This window comes from Nannobrachium achirus (genome assembly GCF_963921795.1).
Source record: "Nannobrachium achirus genome assembly, chromosome: 20".
Classification (NCBI taxonomy): Eukaryota; Metazoa; Chordata; class Actinopteri; order Myctophiformes; family Myctophidae; genus Nannobrachium; species Nannobrachium achirus.
Window position 1 is genome coordinate 35,884,568 of NC_137827.1, and position 16,612 is coordinate 35,901,179.

Below are 16,612 nucleotides of genomic sequence, written 5' to 3' on the forward strand. Positions count from 1 at the left end.
GGCTAGTCAAGGAGTCTGACGGAGACACAATGAGCAGCCACCCCACGCCATCCTAGATGCCTATACACTCTACTAGTCTAGAAGAGACCCATCTGTTCATCACCCCCCTCCAAACAATGGATTCCTCTACGCTGAGACTGACCCATTGCATTACAGTGGGTCACACCACTATTTTGATATTTGCAAGCACAGTGAAGGTTTACTTTTTTCCGGGACAGTGCACATTCATTTGAGACGTTTATTTTAAATAAATACTGTTCCTTTTTTTTCCATACAAAGCCAAAACGTCAACATCTCCAAAAAGCTTGTCAGGAATCAGGATGGAGAATATCCATGCATTCCTTTCTTTTTGGAGCCGTGGGCGGAGCCCATGGTCTCCCTCTGAGTGGCAATGTGTGTCCTGTCTCACCAGTGAGAACTGTCCCGTTGAGTTCGAACAGTACCTTTTATGACCACACATGTTAAGGGAGGGGCGCTGTTTTCAGGCCAGGCACACACACGCACACACACACACAGGGGGGAACACATAGAATCAAAAACATAGATCTGGAAGTGCTCAATTTCACGGCTCCACTTCGAACCAAGGTTTGATTTTTTTAAATCCCTCTCTCTTTCAATCCACTCTGATGTATGTATGAAAACCACCATTCACATTTATGAACAACTTTTTTCCTACACCAACCATGATTTATTTAATCAGAATTGTTCCATCATTAGCAACCAACACAACAGAACATAAAGAGAAGTGTGTGTCTTTCACACATTTTAATTGTCCATTATATTCACCATTCCCAGTTTTGACCGCTCCGCTCACCCTCCCAGGGGCCCGTGCCATCACAATAGCTTGCTTGTGCTTTTTGTCTGAGACCCCAGCACCACCCCTAATGCTCTCACCCGTGGCCAATTTAAAAACATGTTTGATTTTATAAACAGCTGACTACCCGCCACATGAGAAACCATTTTGTCTCGACTACAAGTTTTCAATGTGGTGATTTTTCTCACGGGTGTATTTCTGCAGAAGTTTTGTATTTAAATTTTGGAACACAACAAGTATTTTGTTAGATTATTGACCCGATGCAGTCATTTTGGTAGTATGCAATTTTCTTTCAAGACATTTGTTATAAAGCTGTTTTACATAATTTCTCATATTTTATCTGTATTTTCATAGCGCTGGAATGCTGTGGAAACAAACACAGAGGAGTATGAAGCAGAAGGTATGTCAGACTTGTGTTCCAAACAGTCCATTCACAGTGAGTTTTTAAGCATTTAGATTTTGTGCTGTTGTGCAGTGTGTATGTTATTAACTTATTAAACAGACCTTCACTTTCACTTTATTTCCCAAAAGATCACCAACATTGCTAACAAGTAATTCGGAGTATGTGTAACAAAGAAGCCAAAGCCCTATTGTCTGGTCAAATTCCATAGATTCTAAAATGACGATGATTCACTCATAAACTAGTCCATACTCAGGGATGTGTGTAGACTATGAACCGAAAGACAAATGAGGACAGACAGAAGGAAGGACAGACTTGCTAATATTATAGTAGGATAGCGCCAAATCGACATTGTTTCTAATAAAGATTATAATTGGATATTTGGACGTTGTAGAGAGACAGGAAAATAAATGTGAGTTTATCCAGTCAGAATCAAACTAGTGATGTTACGATTATATGATTGACTCTCTCACCCTGTGTGTACAGGCCAGATGCATCTCTGGAATCCTGATGATCCAAGCACTCCTAGGGGTTCCATCGTGCCTGTGTCCGAGCAATTGGAGGGTAGGATACGGGAAGCCTGTGACAAGCTGGCTCTGTCATGGGATGGATGTGCAAGTCACAATGAACTGCTTGGTCTCTGTGATCACTTGGGGCTGGAGGTGAGCAGTTAAAAGGTTTCTCACAGTCTCTTCAGTCTCCGCACAGAGACACTTGTTCACTCAGGCTTTTGAAAAATAGTGTGTTTATTTTTGTCGAAAGGCACTATATAAATTAGTTATTATTATTACGGACCTACAGTAGGGGAATCATTTTAAAAATAATTTGTCTTTTTGCCTTGAAATGTGCTCAATTTGAGTGAAAAAAAAAGGAAAAGAATGTAAAGCAAACATTATTTTCCAATGTTTAAGTGTTCAAGGTCAAATCTTTGTAACTGGATAACAGGTAACAGTTGACGTACTCCAGAGTCTCAGTGGAGATGGAGCCATGACTGTTCAGGAGTTTGTTACCAGGGTGGTGAGCCACAGTACGCCACTTACACCTTCAGCCTCAACGTCTTACCGACAGTTTAAAAGACTCCACTCAACACAGGTGAGCTACTACTGTATTGATATAATATAATAATACAGCAAATCGGATCAAACCATTATTCCTTATTGTGTAACGTAGACAATTATTGTAACGGACATCGTTATGAGAACTTGGGTCAAACCATATTGAATTGGGCTTCTCTTTAGAAATGTACGTTTGCAAACTCATCCTTTATCCATGTTTGAGTTCACTGAGAGAGTCTCCCAATTGCAGCCCTTTGATGAGGTAGGACGCAGGACTGTCACTCCCTCTGCTATGACGGGTACCATAGGCATGCGTCTCTTCTCCACACTGGATGATGGGACTGGCTACATACCTGTTGAATACATCCTAGATGCCTGGATGGAGGAGGGCATTGAAAACAGTACGGAAATCCTGCAGGTACGTACTCTTATTATATATTTATATATTTTAATTTATTTTATTTGCACATTGAAAGGGAGACCTGGCCAATATTTAACCTGATTCCTACCTTCCCCATGTGTTCTGTTGAGAGCTGAAAAAGGAAACCAAACCATAATACAACCAAGATGATACATGTCTGTATTTGTTTGTAGGCCTTGGATTTCAGCTTGGATGGAAAACTGAACCTCTGTGAACTAACCATGGCCCTGGAGAATGAGCTGCTTGTTACCAAGAATGGGATTCACCAGGCGGCACTGGCAAGCTTCAAAGCAGAGATCAGGCATCTCCTGTGAGTACAAGTCTTATTTCTTTTATGATGCACTGCTGTTAGAATATTTACAAACAAAACATGAAAAGGCTATGAACAAACAGCATGCAGAAAATAAAATAATTGCACAGCAAAATAAGAGTATACAGTATTTTAAAGTATTTGATCTTGGACATCTTAGTGGGGATTGTAATCAAATAGTAGGTGATTATACTAAATGACAACCATGAGCTGTGGAAATGTACCTATTTTAGGGCAAAATATGTAATGAGAAAACTCTTCTTATTAGGCCTTTACCCGATTGGCCATAAGATAAAAAATTGCGAGATAACATTTCTGGACCTTGGGTTCCTACAAGCCAAAAGGGTTATCGCCCTTTCATGGAAAAAGACAGGGAAACCTAGCATCGCTCAGTGGTTTAAGGAACTGTCTTTGTGCCTTCCATTAGAAAGAATCACATACACTCTTAACTCATTGACTGCCAAGGCACGAGTTTCACGAGTTATGACAGTACTCCCAGGCTGCCACAGCCCGAGTTTCCCGAGTTGGAAGCCATTTTGTAAAAAAAATTCTAAAAATGCCTCAAATGTATTAGGCATGATCGCAATTGCGAAATTGCATGTTTAGCCCCATAACAAACACATCTGTCAAAATGTCAAAAATGGCTGTTTTGTCTGACTTTGAAGGCTTGTATCTCATGAATGCCTGAACGGATTTCCAAGCGGATTTTTTTGTTTGAAAGCTGTTAAAAAGTACTACACATATGGTGCATGATCTAGGCATGGGCGTGCACGATCCGTGCACTAAAAATTGATCCGTGCACTAGAAATTTGGAAGGTGGCAGTGTTTGTTTTGTCTGACTTTGAAGGCTTCTATCTCATGAATGCCTGAACGGATTTCCAAGCGGATTTTTTTGTTTGAAAGCTGTTAAAAAGTACTACACATATGATGCATATATGGTGCATGGGCGTGCACGATCCGTGCACAAACAAGAGCTATTTGAGAAAATATGGGGGAACTTTATCCAGTATGTCAAGGGCAATGATCTCTCTTATTTAATGGAGGAACCAGGTGTGGGGTAGCTGCATTTCCTCTGCAGTCATTTGTCCGGCCTTACGGCATAGGACTCTGGGTGTAAATAGTATATGTGCTCTTTCTATAATAATTATTTAATACTCTTATGTGTCGTGTTAGTGTCAGGTTTTTTGTGTTTTTTTTTTCTTCTGTATGTTGTATTTTCTTTTTTGCTTGTTTCGTCTGTATGTAGCATATTATTGTCCTGTATATGTTGTTTTGTATGTCTCTTTAAAAAATGAAAAACAGACTATCGTGCATATTGTGTACGCTGATTTATTGTTTTGTATTTACTTTTATTGTTACTGTCTTTATTATTTTTCAAGGAGTGATTAATGATAGCAATATGGGGGGAGGGTTGGGGAAAAGGGGAAAAAAAGAAAAAGAATGTCTTTGCAATATTGACTTGTTTAATGTACAATGTTGAAACATATGTGACATGAATAAAGATATATATATAAAAAAAAAATGAAAAACAAAAATAAACATAACAAAAAAATGTAATGAGAGTACTATGTATATAGTGTATGTTATTGATCATTACATTTGTATTTATCAAGACGACGAGCAATTCTTGCTTTATTCTTGCTCACACATGTTTGCCCTTTCACATATTTCTGTTTATAAAAGTTCCTTGTTGTGTTATTTCTCAGTGAGCGTGTAGACCGTGAACTCAGGGAGAAAGAGAAGATTCGTTCGGACTTGGAGAAAGCAGAGAAGCTGAAGAGTCAGCTGGCAGCTGAGGTGGATGAGCACCACTCTGCCATTGAGCGCACGAATAACCTCAATATCAGGTAACTCTCTCTCCACTGTGAAATATGTGTGTGTGCTGCTCAACGTGCAAGGCACATTTTAAAGGAGTAGTTCTGGGGCGCCCGCTGGCCTGGTGGTCAAGGCGCATAACACATACTAGGCTATGATGCCTGCTGGCGTCGCCGGTTCGATTCCCGATCCGGACGACCTTTGCCACGTCATTCCCCATCTCTCCCCATTTCCTGTCAGTCTACTGTCCTGTCAATAAAGGCATAAAAAGCCCCAAAACAAATCTTTATTTAAAAAAAAAAAAAAAGGAGTAGTTCACCCCCAAAATGACTTTTTTTCTATTGATTACTTATGCCATGGAGACTTGAGTTCAATAAAAAATGTTTGTATTATTCGCATTCCTAAGACAAAAATTGGATTATAGTAAATTTACCCCCATTGATTCCGGATGGGGACCCAAATGCATTTGCGTCCCCATCCGGAATCAATGGGGGTACATTTATTGTAATGAAATGATTGTCTTAGGAATGCAACTAAAATGAAAAAAAAAGAAAATATGATTGAACTCAAGTCTCCATGGCATAAGTAATCAATAGAAAAAAAGTCATTTTGGGGGTGAACTACTAAGTAAGAAAATGTTTTCCAGCACAGCTTTGTAGTGGTTTTTACTAGTAATTACTACTTTGATGCACAATTTAGTGTTTTTTGGATGACCGCAGTTATGGTACTTTTATGTTTGTGTCTACAGGAAACTGGAGCAGGACCACAAGGAGAAGGTGTTAGCGGTGCGGTCAGAGCTGATCAAAGAGATGGATCAGATTCAGCAGCAGGCTGGCCTGCAGCGTGAGGAACTGGAGGCAGAGTTGGAGAAGATCAGGGGGGATGAAACCTTCCTCAGAGACCACCTCTCCATAGCTGTGAAGGTAAAGTTGTTTGGTCGCATTGTTGGCCAATATTATATTTTATAACCTACAAGTACTTAAAGGAGCTATAGTCAACTTTTTCATTGTAGGGCCGACACTTTGTTTACGTCCTAGTCTATAGACTAGAATGTAAACAAAGTGTCGGTCTGACAATGGCCAAAATTATTATTTTATCATTATTTTACACCTTTTGTGGTAATTTTTTAATAGAAACACATATATGAAGCTTGTTTTTTTATAAGATATTTTCAAAACATTATTTTTATTTTAGCATCCGTTTTTCAAGAAAAAGTTGACTATAGCTCCTTTAAGCTTGAAAGTGTTGATTTTGATGTCATGGTTTCCTGCTTTCAGGAAAATAGACGTGTCGAAATGGAGCTGCTGGACAGCACTGAGAAACTAGTGGAGGCACAGAATCAAATGGCTAAACTCCAGGAACACTTGGATAAAATTGTCAAGGAAAAGGTACCACATGGTGTTGTCTGTGCATATATACAGTAAATATGAATTAATGGCTTTATAGTATGTTGTGTTTTGTATGTAGGTATATTGTGTTCTTGGAATATCCTCTCTCTTAATGGTCATTGTTAAAGTGCAAGATCCACTGTTGACACTGATTTAAACCGTCTGCTAGATGCCTAAATTGTGACTCATCTTCTGTCCTTCAGTTTGGGGACTTGGACCCTGGTAGCGCAGACTACCTCCTCCAGGAAGAACGTATCAAACAGTTACGCAGCAGCTATGAGGCTCAATGCAGGGTAATTACAATCATTCCACCTAAAAGATATGTGCTATTTTCCCAACTTTTGTGTGACACTCACTGGTATGATGAAGTGGGGCATTAATGTAAAAAAAAACATAAAATGTTGGAAATAGGAGATACAAGGTGTCTGCCCGATAGCGACGGTGTGTATATACATAACCTGTACATTAGAGATAATCACATTTGCATATCGTCGTTGTCGGGTGGAAACCTTGTATCTCCAAGTTTCAAATGTGTACGTTATTTCGCAAAGTAAAGCCCTGCTTCAACATACAAGGCCGTCGCACAAAAGTAGTGAAAACAGCAGATCTACAAGCACACAACGAGGCGTTGTGTGCTTGTAGATCGTCTGTTTTCACTAGTTTAAATCATTTTCAAAATGATAATGCAAAACAAACGGTTTTGGACATACAAGGTTTCCACCCGACAACGACGATATGGTTATACATATACTGTACACGAGGGTATTCTTGTTTTGCAGGAACTGCAAGATCGTATTGATGAGTTGCAATCAGAGCTGCAGGAGTTCCACAGTCTTGGCCGTGTTCCTCAGCTGTGTAGCAAACCCCTCTCGGAAGAGTTGGAAAGCAAGAGCCCTGGTATGGAGTCCGACCCAGGTAGGCCTCATTGTGATACACATGTTGTATAAGAGGTTTGCATAGAACATACTCTGCCTTTACTAGTGCTACCTCATTCTAACTGCTATATTTGCACTTTTATTTGCAGGCCTAGGCTCAGAGGATGGACAGCCATTTAACATGACACTCGAGGCAGAATTAATGCTAGAGCATGTAAAGGAGCAGCATCTTCGGGAGGTGGAGGATCTCAGGGCTCAGTTGGAAAGCAAGGTGAGTCTATTGATTATTGATTTGATTATTTTATTAGACAAAAATGGAGAACAGTACAAGTATAGTCAATACAATTGAAATGTAGTACAGTACAAGCACAGTTAAACACCCTGCCTAAAAGTAACATCTCAAATAAGACCTTTTACGGTCTTTTTTACGTTGAAAGCCCTCTGTATTTAATTCATGGACATAATAATTAGCAATATAATATTAGGTCCATCTTAGTGTTCTTCTGCGATCAGATTTCTCAAGATACTCATCAGTAGTGATGAAACAAATATTGCTATGGAAATTAAATTAATTTTCACTGATTACATTTGATTGATCAGCTGTTTCCTCCACATATAATTCCAGGTCAATGAATTTGATCTGATGGTACAAGAACAGCGAGCAGCTCACGAGAAGCAGAAGGCTGCTGTAACACTCCGATACCAGGAAGAGGTCCGTGCTCTGAAGGAGGAGATTTCTGGCATTCAGAATCACGAACAAGAGCTACGGAAGCAGCTAGACCTAATGGAGCAAGAGCGGGCCAACATAGAGCAGAAGCAGGCTGGGGAGAGGGAAGAACTAGAGAGCCTGCAAGCGGAAGAAGTTGCAAAACTTAGCCAACGACTACTGGAGGCCCATACCCATATCACAGACCTGGAGGAGCAGCTAAAATCCCTAGAATTCCATCAGGCTGAGACAGAGGTGAACATGGACACTGAGATAGAGCGGTTGAAAGAACGGCACGCCTTGGCGCTCAATAGAACAGACGAGGAGCATGAAGAGCTGTTAAAGGCCACACTTGAAGAGCATAGGACCAAACTGCTGGAAGAGAGGGCCAATGTGCAGGCGAGGTTATTGGAGGATTGGGAAAGGGAAAAAGAACAACTGCAACAAAGTCACGAGGAAGAGTTGAAGGTCAGGTTAGAAGAGGTGAGTGTGAGGTTTCAAGGAGAACGTGAGGAGCTACAGAGGAGGCTTACGGAGGAGTGGGAAAAAGAGAAGGGGCAGATGAAGGATCAGAGCAATGAGGCTCTGCAGACTGAGCTGGAAGAGGGGATACAGAGACTCCTCAAAGAGCAGGAGGAGAAGGAGAGAAAGCTCAAGGAGGAGTGGGAGACTGAGCTAGCTGAGCTTCAGGAGGCCCACGAAGACATGATGCGTACCAGACTGACTGAGGAGAGACTGAAGCAGGAGCAGAGAGAGGGGGTGCTGAGGGAGGAGTGGGAGGGGGAGAAGTTGCAACTGGAGGAAAGTTATGAGCGGATGCTCCAGGATCAACTGAAGAAAGAGAGGGAGAAGCTAGAAGCTGAGAGGAAGGGGGCAGAGAGGAGGCTGGAGGAGGAGAAGGCTCACCTGCAAGAGAGCCACAGGGTAGCCATGCGGGAGCTGACTACCAAGCACAGTGAGGAGAGGGAGAGACTGGGTGGTATGCTGGACCAACTACGAGAGGACATCGCTGTGGAGAGGTGAGAGTACTGATGTTTATCATTTTAATCCATGTCATTGTCCAGTCCATTTTATCCACGTCACAATCCTGCCTGGGTTATGCGGATGATGAAATTAAACTAGCTATGTGCTGTAATAATGACCATGTGACTTTGCAACCAGTTGCAAAGTCAACCAATTTTCAATAGTAGGGCAAAACAGATTAGCTCAGAGATTACGCTTTAGGGATCGCTTCTTCTGTGTTTGCACATTGTGTGCATGTGCTTCTGGAACTCTGTATTTCACACTTCCCTTCCTGTGTTTTTTGCTGTGTGAAATATTATTGCACAACAGCCTCGTCAATGTCAACACCATTTTTGACGCTAGGTTGGTTGTCATCGCACAGCCATATGACATTTTGCCAATTACATATTGTCTGCTAAAGTATTTTGTTGAGGAAAGGTGTAACATTTGAACCATGCTATGTAAGTTATGAAAGGAGTGTTTGAGGTTTCTTATTCTGTTTAAAAGTTAGCAACTGTGCCCATAACTATCACTGATTAACACTGTACAGGAGGGAACTTGAGAACCACTTCACCAAGAAAATCAAAGATGTGGAAGATCGTTTCTCAGGTGAACAAGAATCTGTCACAGAGCGTTTTCAAGCTGACGTGCTAAAGCTCGAGCAGCACTACCAGACCGAGCTGAAGACTCTCTCTGAAAACCACACCAAGCAGAAACACAAATGGGAGACCGAGATGGAGATGGCCCTCCATGAGGCAGCCCAGCAAAAAACACTGATGCGAGAAGCCATGGAGCAAGAGCGAGAGGCTGCAAGCCAGGAGAGGGCAAAGGAACAAGAGGAACAAGAGAGGAGCCATAAGAAGGAAATGGAAGCACTTGTCACAAGGAACAAGGAACTCCAAAATGAGCTAGATAACTTAGTCAGTTCAACCCAGACCAAAGAAATAGAGCTGAGTAGGCACTTGAATGACCTCCACAACAGGCTTCAGGACAGTTTGAAGACCAAAGATGAACTCCTGGCCCAGTCTGACAGTAAAGCACTTGAGGCTGAGCTTCTGCTAAACCAAGCAGTGGAAGATTTTAAACAAGAGAGGGCAGAACTTCAGATGAGCCTGTCAGAACTCAACGCAAAGTACAAAGAAGCTATTTCTATATCTGAGAAGCAGATTGAGGAGGGAATTGACCTGTTAACTGAGCGTGATGATTTAAAAATGAAGATTGAAGAGCTGGAGAGACTTCTTAAACAGGCAGCGGAGGACTTTGATCTTGAGAGGCAAGAGCTACTAGAAAACATATCTATCCTTGAGGATAAGTTAATGGATAACCTGTCTTGCTGTGAGATGCAAGAGAATGAAAGAGTTGGACTCATAGCAGAGCGAGACCTTCTGAGCATTAAAGTTAAGAAGATAGAATGTGAGCTAAACAAGTATTTATCCACTGCCTCAGAGTCTGCTGAAAATCAAGGGCAAGATGAAGATACAGAGATGACAACTGACGCACCTGATTTAATAAAAGAAGGTCCTGAAAACACTGATTGTGCTGAGGAGCAAAGTGAAAATGAGGCGTGTTCAGGAGGAGGCACTGCAGGAGATGAACAAGCTTGGGAATCGTGTTTTGGAACTCGGATTGAAGCTAAACACCCAAATGAACCATCAGATGGCCATGTTCCACAAGACACAGTTCCAGAGAATCATAATGTGGATGCTGAAGATGAGCAGCACGTTGTTGAAAACAAAGATAATGGCAGGTCCTCTAAGGTTTTGCCTCAGGTGTTACAAAATGAAAACGCTGGTGAAGATGTAGTTGACTGTGAGAATCCTGTAGCCCATGAATCATGTGATGAGGACAATAAACCCCAAGAAGGCCCAGCTGAAGAAGATGAATGTCCTTCCCATAACGTGGAGCCATATATTGAGACTGCGGTTGAATCCTCAGCTCCAGAGGCCACACTTGACCCTGATAGACTGATCTATCAGGAGAACGCTAAGATGGAGAACGCTAAGATGAATTGTTTAGCAGGCAACTCTGACGATCAAGGAATTGAAATTGAACTACTCGGTGAAGAATTGAGAGACTCAAGTGAAGCTGCTGATGAGCAAAACAACTATTCCCCCGAGTCCCTTGAACCCCAGAATCACAATGATCCCTGTGAACAGCTGGCCTGCTCTCTCGGTACACTACAAGCCCTGTATAGCAATGCTATTGAAGAGAATATTCTTCTGTACCAGAAAACAGACTTGCTTCAACAGAAAACCAACACATTAGAGAATATTCTGGCCCACAGCGGTGAGAAGATTGAAGCTGGCAATCATGCATTAGAGGAAAACTATAACCTCAAAGTTAAAATGCTGTTGATAATGGAGCAGACCAAAGAGCTTGAGATAAAGGCCTTAAGGATGGCAGCCATGCAGCTTAAATATGAAGTCTCCGTTCAGGAAAATGACAAACTAAAGGAACAGAACTGTGAACTAGAAGAAAAGGTTCTGGACCTTGAGAGCAGAATGCACATTGTCCATGAATTCCAGGATCAGCAGATTGCGCTGGTAAATGAGATTGCCATGGTGAGAGAGGAGAACAGTAAGCTGTCGGTGTTGGTCACTGAATTGGAGGGGCATAATGAAATCCTTATGGCCTTGCCTCAAGACCCTGAATCTAGATCTTCTGAGACCTCAGCTGATGATTCTCAGCATGACCTGAACTGCCACATGGAGGCCAAGATCCAGGTGGTGGCTGACCTGGAGGACTGCTGTGTGGAGTTCGAGAAGCAAAATGGCAAACTTCGCAGCGCACTCACAGAGCTGCAGGGCAAGTCGCTGACGTTAACTGAGAGAATGCAGGCTCATAGGTAACTTGGAGAAAAACTAGGATCCTGTCCTTCCTTGTCTGCAGTAGCCTCTGTGATCCCTTCCCTCTCGTCAAGCGTTGCTCATTGAGACCACACCTAATTCCCATTCCTAGCACAATGTAGTGCTGCTGTTGTACTACTTGAGACATTGAAAACCTCTTTCAATGTGACAACTGTATGGCTCAAGTGCTTAATTCCAAACAGATCACCTTCATAAGTGCATGTTGTAAATGTAGAACCTCCCTAGTTCACTGTGATGTTGGATTTAGGTATTGGTGGTGTAGATTACACTTCCACTGTTTTGTATTGTAATATACTGTATAGTCGCTGTTAGGCAGTATCCCTATTTCACTTTTCTTTTTTTTTTAAATAAAAAGCTAATTTATAAAATACTGTAGCTGATCTACAAGATCACAACTCACTGCATTATGACACCTGAGCTTGTAGATCTGCTACTTTAGCTTCTTCTTTTTTGTAATAAATATTTAACCAATGAAAAGTATTAACAAGCTCTTGTGGCTAAGTAACTATATTTGATCCATGGAACACAAGTTCTGTTTTCCATTTCTGAAACATACAAGGTTTACATCTGACAGCGACAATATGGAACATTTGGACCAGTTCAATTGTATTAACAATATTTCATATAATCATAATGTTCTCTTTTTTAATATTTTCAGTACTGAGACAAATCGTCTTGCTGAAGAAAACCATGTCCTCCAACATAAGATCGCTACACTCAAAGAAGAGGACTTAAGAGAGGCCTACAGGGACTTAAAGTAAGAAGCAAAATAGTTTAACATGGAATACCCTTTCCAATATTTAGTTTAAAATGAAATAAAATGACATTCTCCTTTGTCCTGTAATTTTAGACAGAAACTGGAACGCCTCAAGAAAGAGAAGATGTCTGCACAAAAGATGGCAGAGACTTTCAAGAAACAGGTAAGAGGAGTGACCCATTAAGCTTTGTACATGACTCCATCTTCAGCTTTCTGTGCTCGATCTGTGCTCGACTGCTTGTTAATTTCCCATTTGTTCGACGTATGTGAAACATCTTTGCTTGTGCTCTTTTGTAGATCTCAGGTTTATATCTACGGAGCCAGCAACTGGAGGAAGAGAATGCCCAGAAAGCTGCTAGGGTGGAGACACTTAGCCAGCAACTGGCTGTATTGATAAAAGAAACTGAGCGGCGAGAGTGTGTGCCTGCTGAAGAAAGGACCCAGGTAAAACAATAGCTCACGATAGCCTTGTAGTTGTTGTAGTGTCATGGTAGTTGTGGTGGTTAGATAATTAGTGGATGTTCTGTCTTAGATGTCAGCGTGTGTGTCTGCCCTGGAGGCTGACTTGACCAAAGCTCTGGAGGACACAGTCCACCTGGAGGGAAGGAATTCCCAGCTAACACAGCAGCTCTGTGCCCTCAGGGAGAAGGTAAGCCTTGAATTAATGGCTCAGTAATGGATCCATACAATGCACCATTAGAGTTCAGATGTGCAAACTCTGACTGTACAAATTCTAAGGAGAGCCATCTCTATGAAATACATATGCTAAATCCACTCCATTGATAAAGGCAAAATGCAATCAAAGGAAGGAGACTGATTGAAGTAGCCTTGAGCTTTAAGCCTCAAGACACCTGAAACATGTATCATGTACTGTACAAGGAGGTTTGATTATTATTATACATAATATGGCTTTCACATCTAAAGGTCACTTGTGGGTTTATTCAGGCACTCAGCAGGGAGCGGGACAGAGAATGATATCATGTTCCTCCAATTGTGGTACTTTTTCTGTTTGTTTGTCTATGGAGTCAGTATTACTCCTATAGTCTAGAATACTATAGGAGAAACAGCTCCATGTGTATTGGAGGATATGTGGTTGTCTGCACCCTCCCTAGGCCCCTAGACCAACAAGTCTGGGTTAGCAGCAATAGTAACCCAGTTGTAAAAATGTGAAAAAAAAGAAGAAAGTATGGCCCGATGAGCCTTTTATCTTCAATAAAGTTGGGATTTAAAATGACAAGCTAAAATGTAAACTCTGAGAAGAAATTGGTCTCAACTTGCTTTGTGGTTTTCACCTGTAGGTTCAGACAGTGGATGAATCTGTGCAACTTGTCAACCTTCAGAATGCTCGTCTCAAGTCAGACCTGCGTGCCATCCAGCAGGAGAAGGAGACCCTCAGACAGGAAGTCCTCTCCCTACACAAACAGCTGCAGAATGCCAATGATAAAGTAAACTACTTTTCTATAACAGTAACACATTATATTAGTAAGCTATAGAGATGGGATTTGTGGCTCTTTGAAGTGAGCCGAATCTCTGGAATCCGTTCCTTTCAAAGAGCCGTTCAAAAAAGACTGGCTCATTCTAGGTACTAGTTACTTTGTAGATTTTGATTATAATTACAAATAACTTAAAGCCATACTGTGTAAGTTGCCCAACTAGTGGTCATTAGCCCTATAGCAAACCGCGGTCGCGTCCGCGTCTTTCGTCCGTTTTTCGTACCTTCAGACCCCCGCGTCTGCCTCCACCTCGCTGAGATCTATCTTTTAAGGGGTCCCTTGTTCCTGTGCGTTCAGTAATTCCAGAGATACGGACTCCTTCACCCTGCCTGGTAGGCGAAATTACCTAGAGAAGGGATGGTACAAACGGGCGACAACAAATATGGCTGCCATAGCGACCCCACTTCAAGATGCGCTGTGATTGGCCGGCAGTTGTATAACCCTCGCTGTGATTGGCCGGTAGTGTGATGACGCAATTTTGGCGCGAGATCCGGTCCACGGCAAGGATCTCAGTTTACATATAGAGAAGGCTTTACAGGCTGAAATTCACGGCGCGGATATTCTAAAACTTTTGTGATTTAATAGTTAGGAGAATTTTAAGATTTGTTTTATAAAAAAAGTTACATAGTACAACTTTAACCTTATATACATTTATTTCAGACATATATAGGTATATACCTGCCATTTGAAAATAGCCGATATACAAGCTCACAATGCGTCACAACACGTGACGCATTGTGAGCTTGTAGATCTGCTATTTTCAAATGACTTTTCTACATTTTACTCATTGGAATAATGCATAATGAGTACTTTCTACTATTGGTACTTAAAGTACATTTTGATACCAATACTTTTGTACTTTTACTCAAGTGCATTTTAATGCCGAACTTCTACTTGTGGCAGAGTATTTCTATATTACAGCATTGATACTTTTACTTAAGTAAAGAATTTGAGTTATTTTCCCAACACTGTTCATTAGAAAGGAACGTGAACCGGATTCCATCATTCATTCATTTCAAAGAGCCGTTCAAAAGACTCAACAGATTTGTGTCTTTAGTCTCTGAAATAGGAAAGCTTGTTCATTCAGAAAAATGCTATTTTATCTTTAACATTAGTGAGGACCAATTATATGAGGATACGTTGAAAAGTGGTGAAGTCGTCCTTTAACTGTTCTTCTGGATTTGCTTTAGAACCATGTCCTGGAGATGACCCTGAACTCCAGTGGTTTCCAGAGTCAGCACAAAAAGCTGTTCAGGGAGAAGATATCTCGACTTCAGGAGCAGGAACAGCAGCTGCTGAAGCAGGAGAATGAGAGGCTACAGGTGGAGGTCTGTAACACCAAAGGAGAACTCGATCACTCCAGGGACAAGGTGAGCCTCACTCAGTCACCATCCATGTTGAATATAAGGGAAACAGTTTAGCTTCTTGATTGTTTGATGTGGAGGAATGATGTGGTGTCATGGGTTTCTATTGGGTTTAGAATAACATGGAAATTACTAAGAATCAGGAATTGGATCATGGGCCTGTATAATGAACCATTACATTTTGTGGATCCAAAGGTTCGACAGCTTGAGGCCAGCATTGTTTCCTTGAAGCAACAGAAACAGAAGGTCAAGGCCTTGGAACAAGAAAATGCTGCTCTCAAAAAGGAGATGGAGGACAAGAAAGAACTGACCAAGGTAGCTACTATAGAAATATACAAATTGTCTAATTTATGGCTTATAACAAGAACTTCATCCGAATGCTATTTTAATTGATCAATCTTCTGCTCATTTAGAGATTTTCATGGGTTTTTCAGATGGATTGTGTACATTTGGTTTCTGAGTTGTGAAAATGTGTGATTAAATGTATTCTGGCCTGCATTCAATATTAACAGAATGTGTATAAATGTGCAAAAACATTCACAACTGTAGGTCAGTTATTTAGATTGGCTATTTCTGGCAAAGCGATTTTGGTGCAGGGCAGACCAAGTACAGAGCCAACTGAGGTCTGTTTTTGTAAGTGGTTAAAGTGGTCAAACTATTTTAACCATACTGAATGTTTTCAGTGTACATGTCTTCAGTTCCTCTGTGAAAATGGTGAAAACAATGTTGAGAGGCTGCAGCAGGAGAATGAAGCTCTAAAGGCCCAAATGGCCCACCTCTCCTCCCAACTGTTAGAGGTCAGTACTACATCCTCCTACTTTGTCATTTTTGTACTTGAGCAGTTTTTGTCTTAAATTCTTGAGGATGCACCAGGATTGACGTTTTGAGGAAGGTGGGGATTAACCTTGAACTCCGACAATGAATGCATTACAATGCCATTGTAATTGGATTTTGACATAATGTACAGTTAACTGTTGACAAAATACATTTAAAAGCCCTGATACACGACACGTATCAACTTTTTCATCAGCATCAACAGACAACATATATGCAGGAGCAACATGAGACAGGGCAACCGCTCCAAGTCAAATGGAACGTTGCTTTTTTCCCCCCTGAATGCAATTTTTACAAATGGACCAGTTAAATTAACACTCTTGACATGTATTCACTATGCTGTCTTTATTCTGTCATCCATTGCCTACAGACATTGCAGTCTCAGTTTGTTGGGATGCTGCCACCATCACCTCACAGAGTACCGAGAGGTCAGCACCGTGGAGACGATGACAACATGCAGGTACAGTGCAACCAGATAGTTCCCCAACAGCAGAACTGGGCAAAAATAGAA

The 16,612-nt window shown here is 41.4% G+C and overlaps 1 protein-coding gene across 1 annotated transcript in view; it reads left to right on the top strand.

Moving 5' to 3' along the window:
* nin (ninein (GSK3B interacting protein)) overlaps window positions 1-16,612 on the top strand; it is a 34,446-nt gene that overhangs the window by 12,569 nt on the left and 5,265 nt on the right. Inside the window, exons 5-26 of the mRNA XM_080751016.1 lie at window positions 1,169-1,214; window positions 1,701-1,876; window positions 2,160-2,306; window positions 2,520-2,687; window positions 2,864-3,000; window positions 4,707-4,847; window positions 5,564-5,738; window positions 6,093-6,203; window positions 6,407-6,496; window positions 6,983-7,118; window positions 7,228-7,349; window positions 7,704-8,803; window positions 9,337-11,631; window positions 12,312-12,410; window positions 12,504-12,573; window positions 12,708-12,854; window positions 12,943-13,059; window positions 13,709-13,855; window positions 15,094-15,273; window positions 15,463-15,582; window positions 15,951-16,064; window positions 16,472-16,561. Of these exons, the coding sequence (XP_080607142.1) occupies window positions 1,169-1,214; window positions 1,701-1,876; window positions 2,160-2,306; window positions 2,520-2,687; window positions 2,864-3,000; window positions 4,707-4,847; window positions 5,564-5,738; window positions 6,093-6,203; window positions 6,407-6,496; window positions 6,983-7,118; window positions 7,228-7,349; window positions 7,704-8,803; window positions 9,337-11,631; window positions 12,312-12,410; window positions 12,504-12,573; window positions 12,708-12,854; window positions 12,943-13,059; window positions 13,709-13,855; window positions 15,094-15,273; window positions 15,463-15,582; window positions 15,951-16,064; window positions 16,472-16,561 (5,928 nt within the window). The remainder of the gene's footprint in view (window positions 1-1,168; window positions 1,215-1,700; window positions 1,877-2,159; window positions 2,307-2,519; window positions 2,688-2,863; window positions 3,001-4,706; window positions 4,848-5,563; window positions 5,739-6,092; window positions 6,204-6,406; window positions 6,497-6,982; window positions 7,119-7,227; window positions 7,350-7,703; window positions 8,804-9,336; window positions 11,632-12,311; window positions 12,411-12,503; window positions 12,574-12,707; window positions 12,855-12,942; window positions 13,060-13,708; window positions 13,856-15,093; window positions 15,274-15,462; window positions 15,583-15,950; window positions 16,065-16,471; window positions 16,562-16,612) is intronic.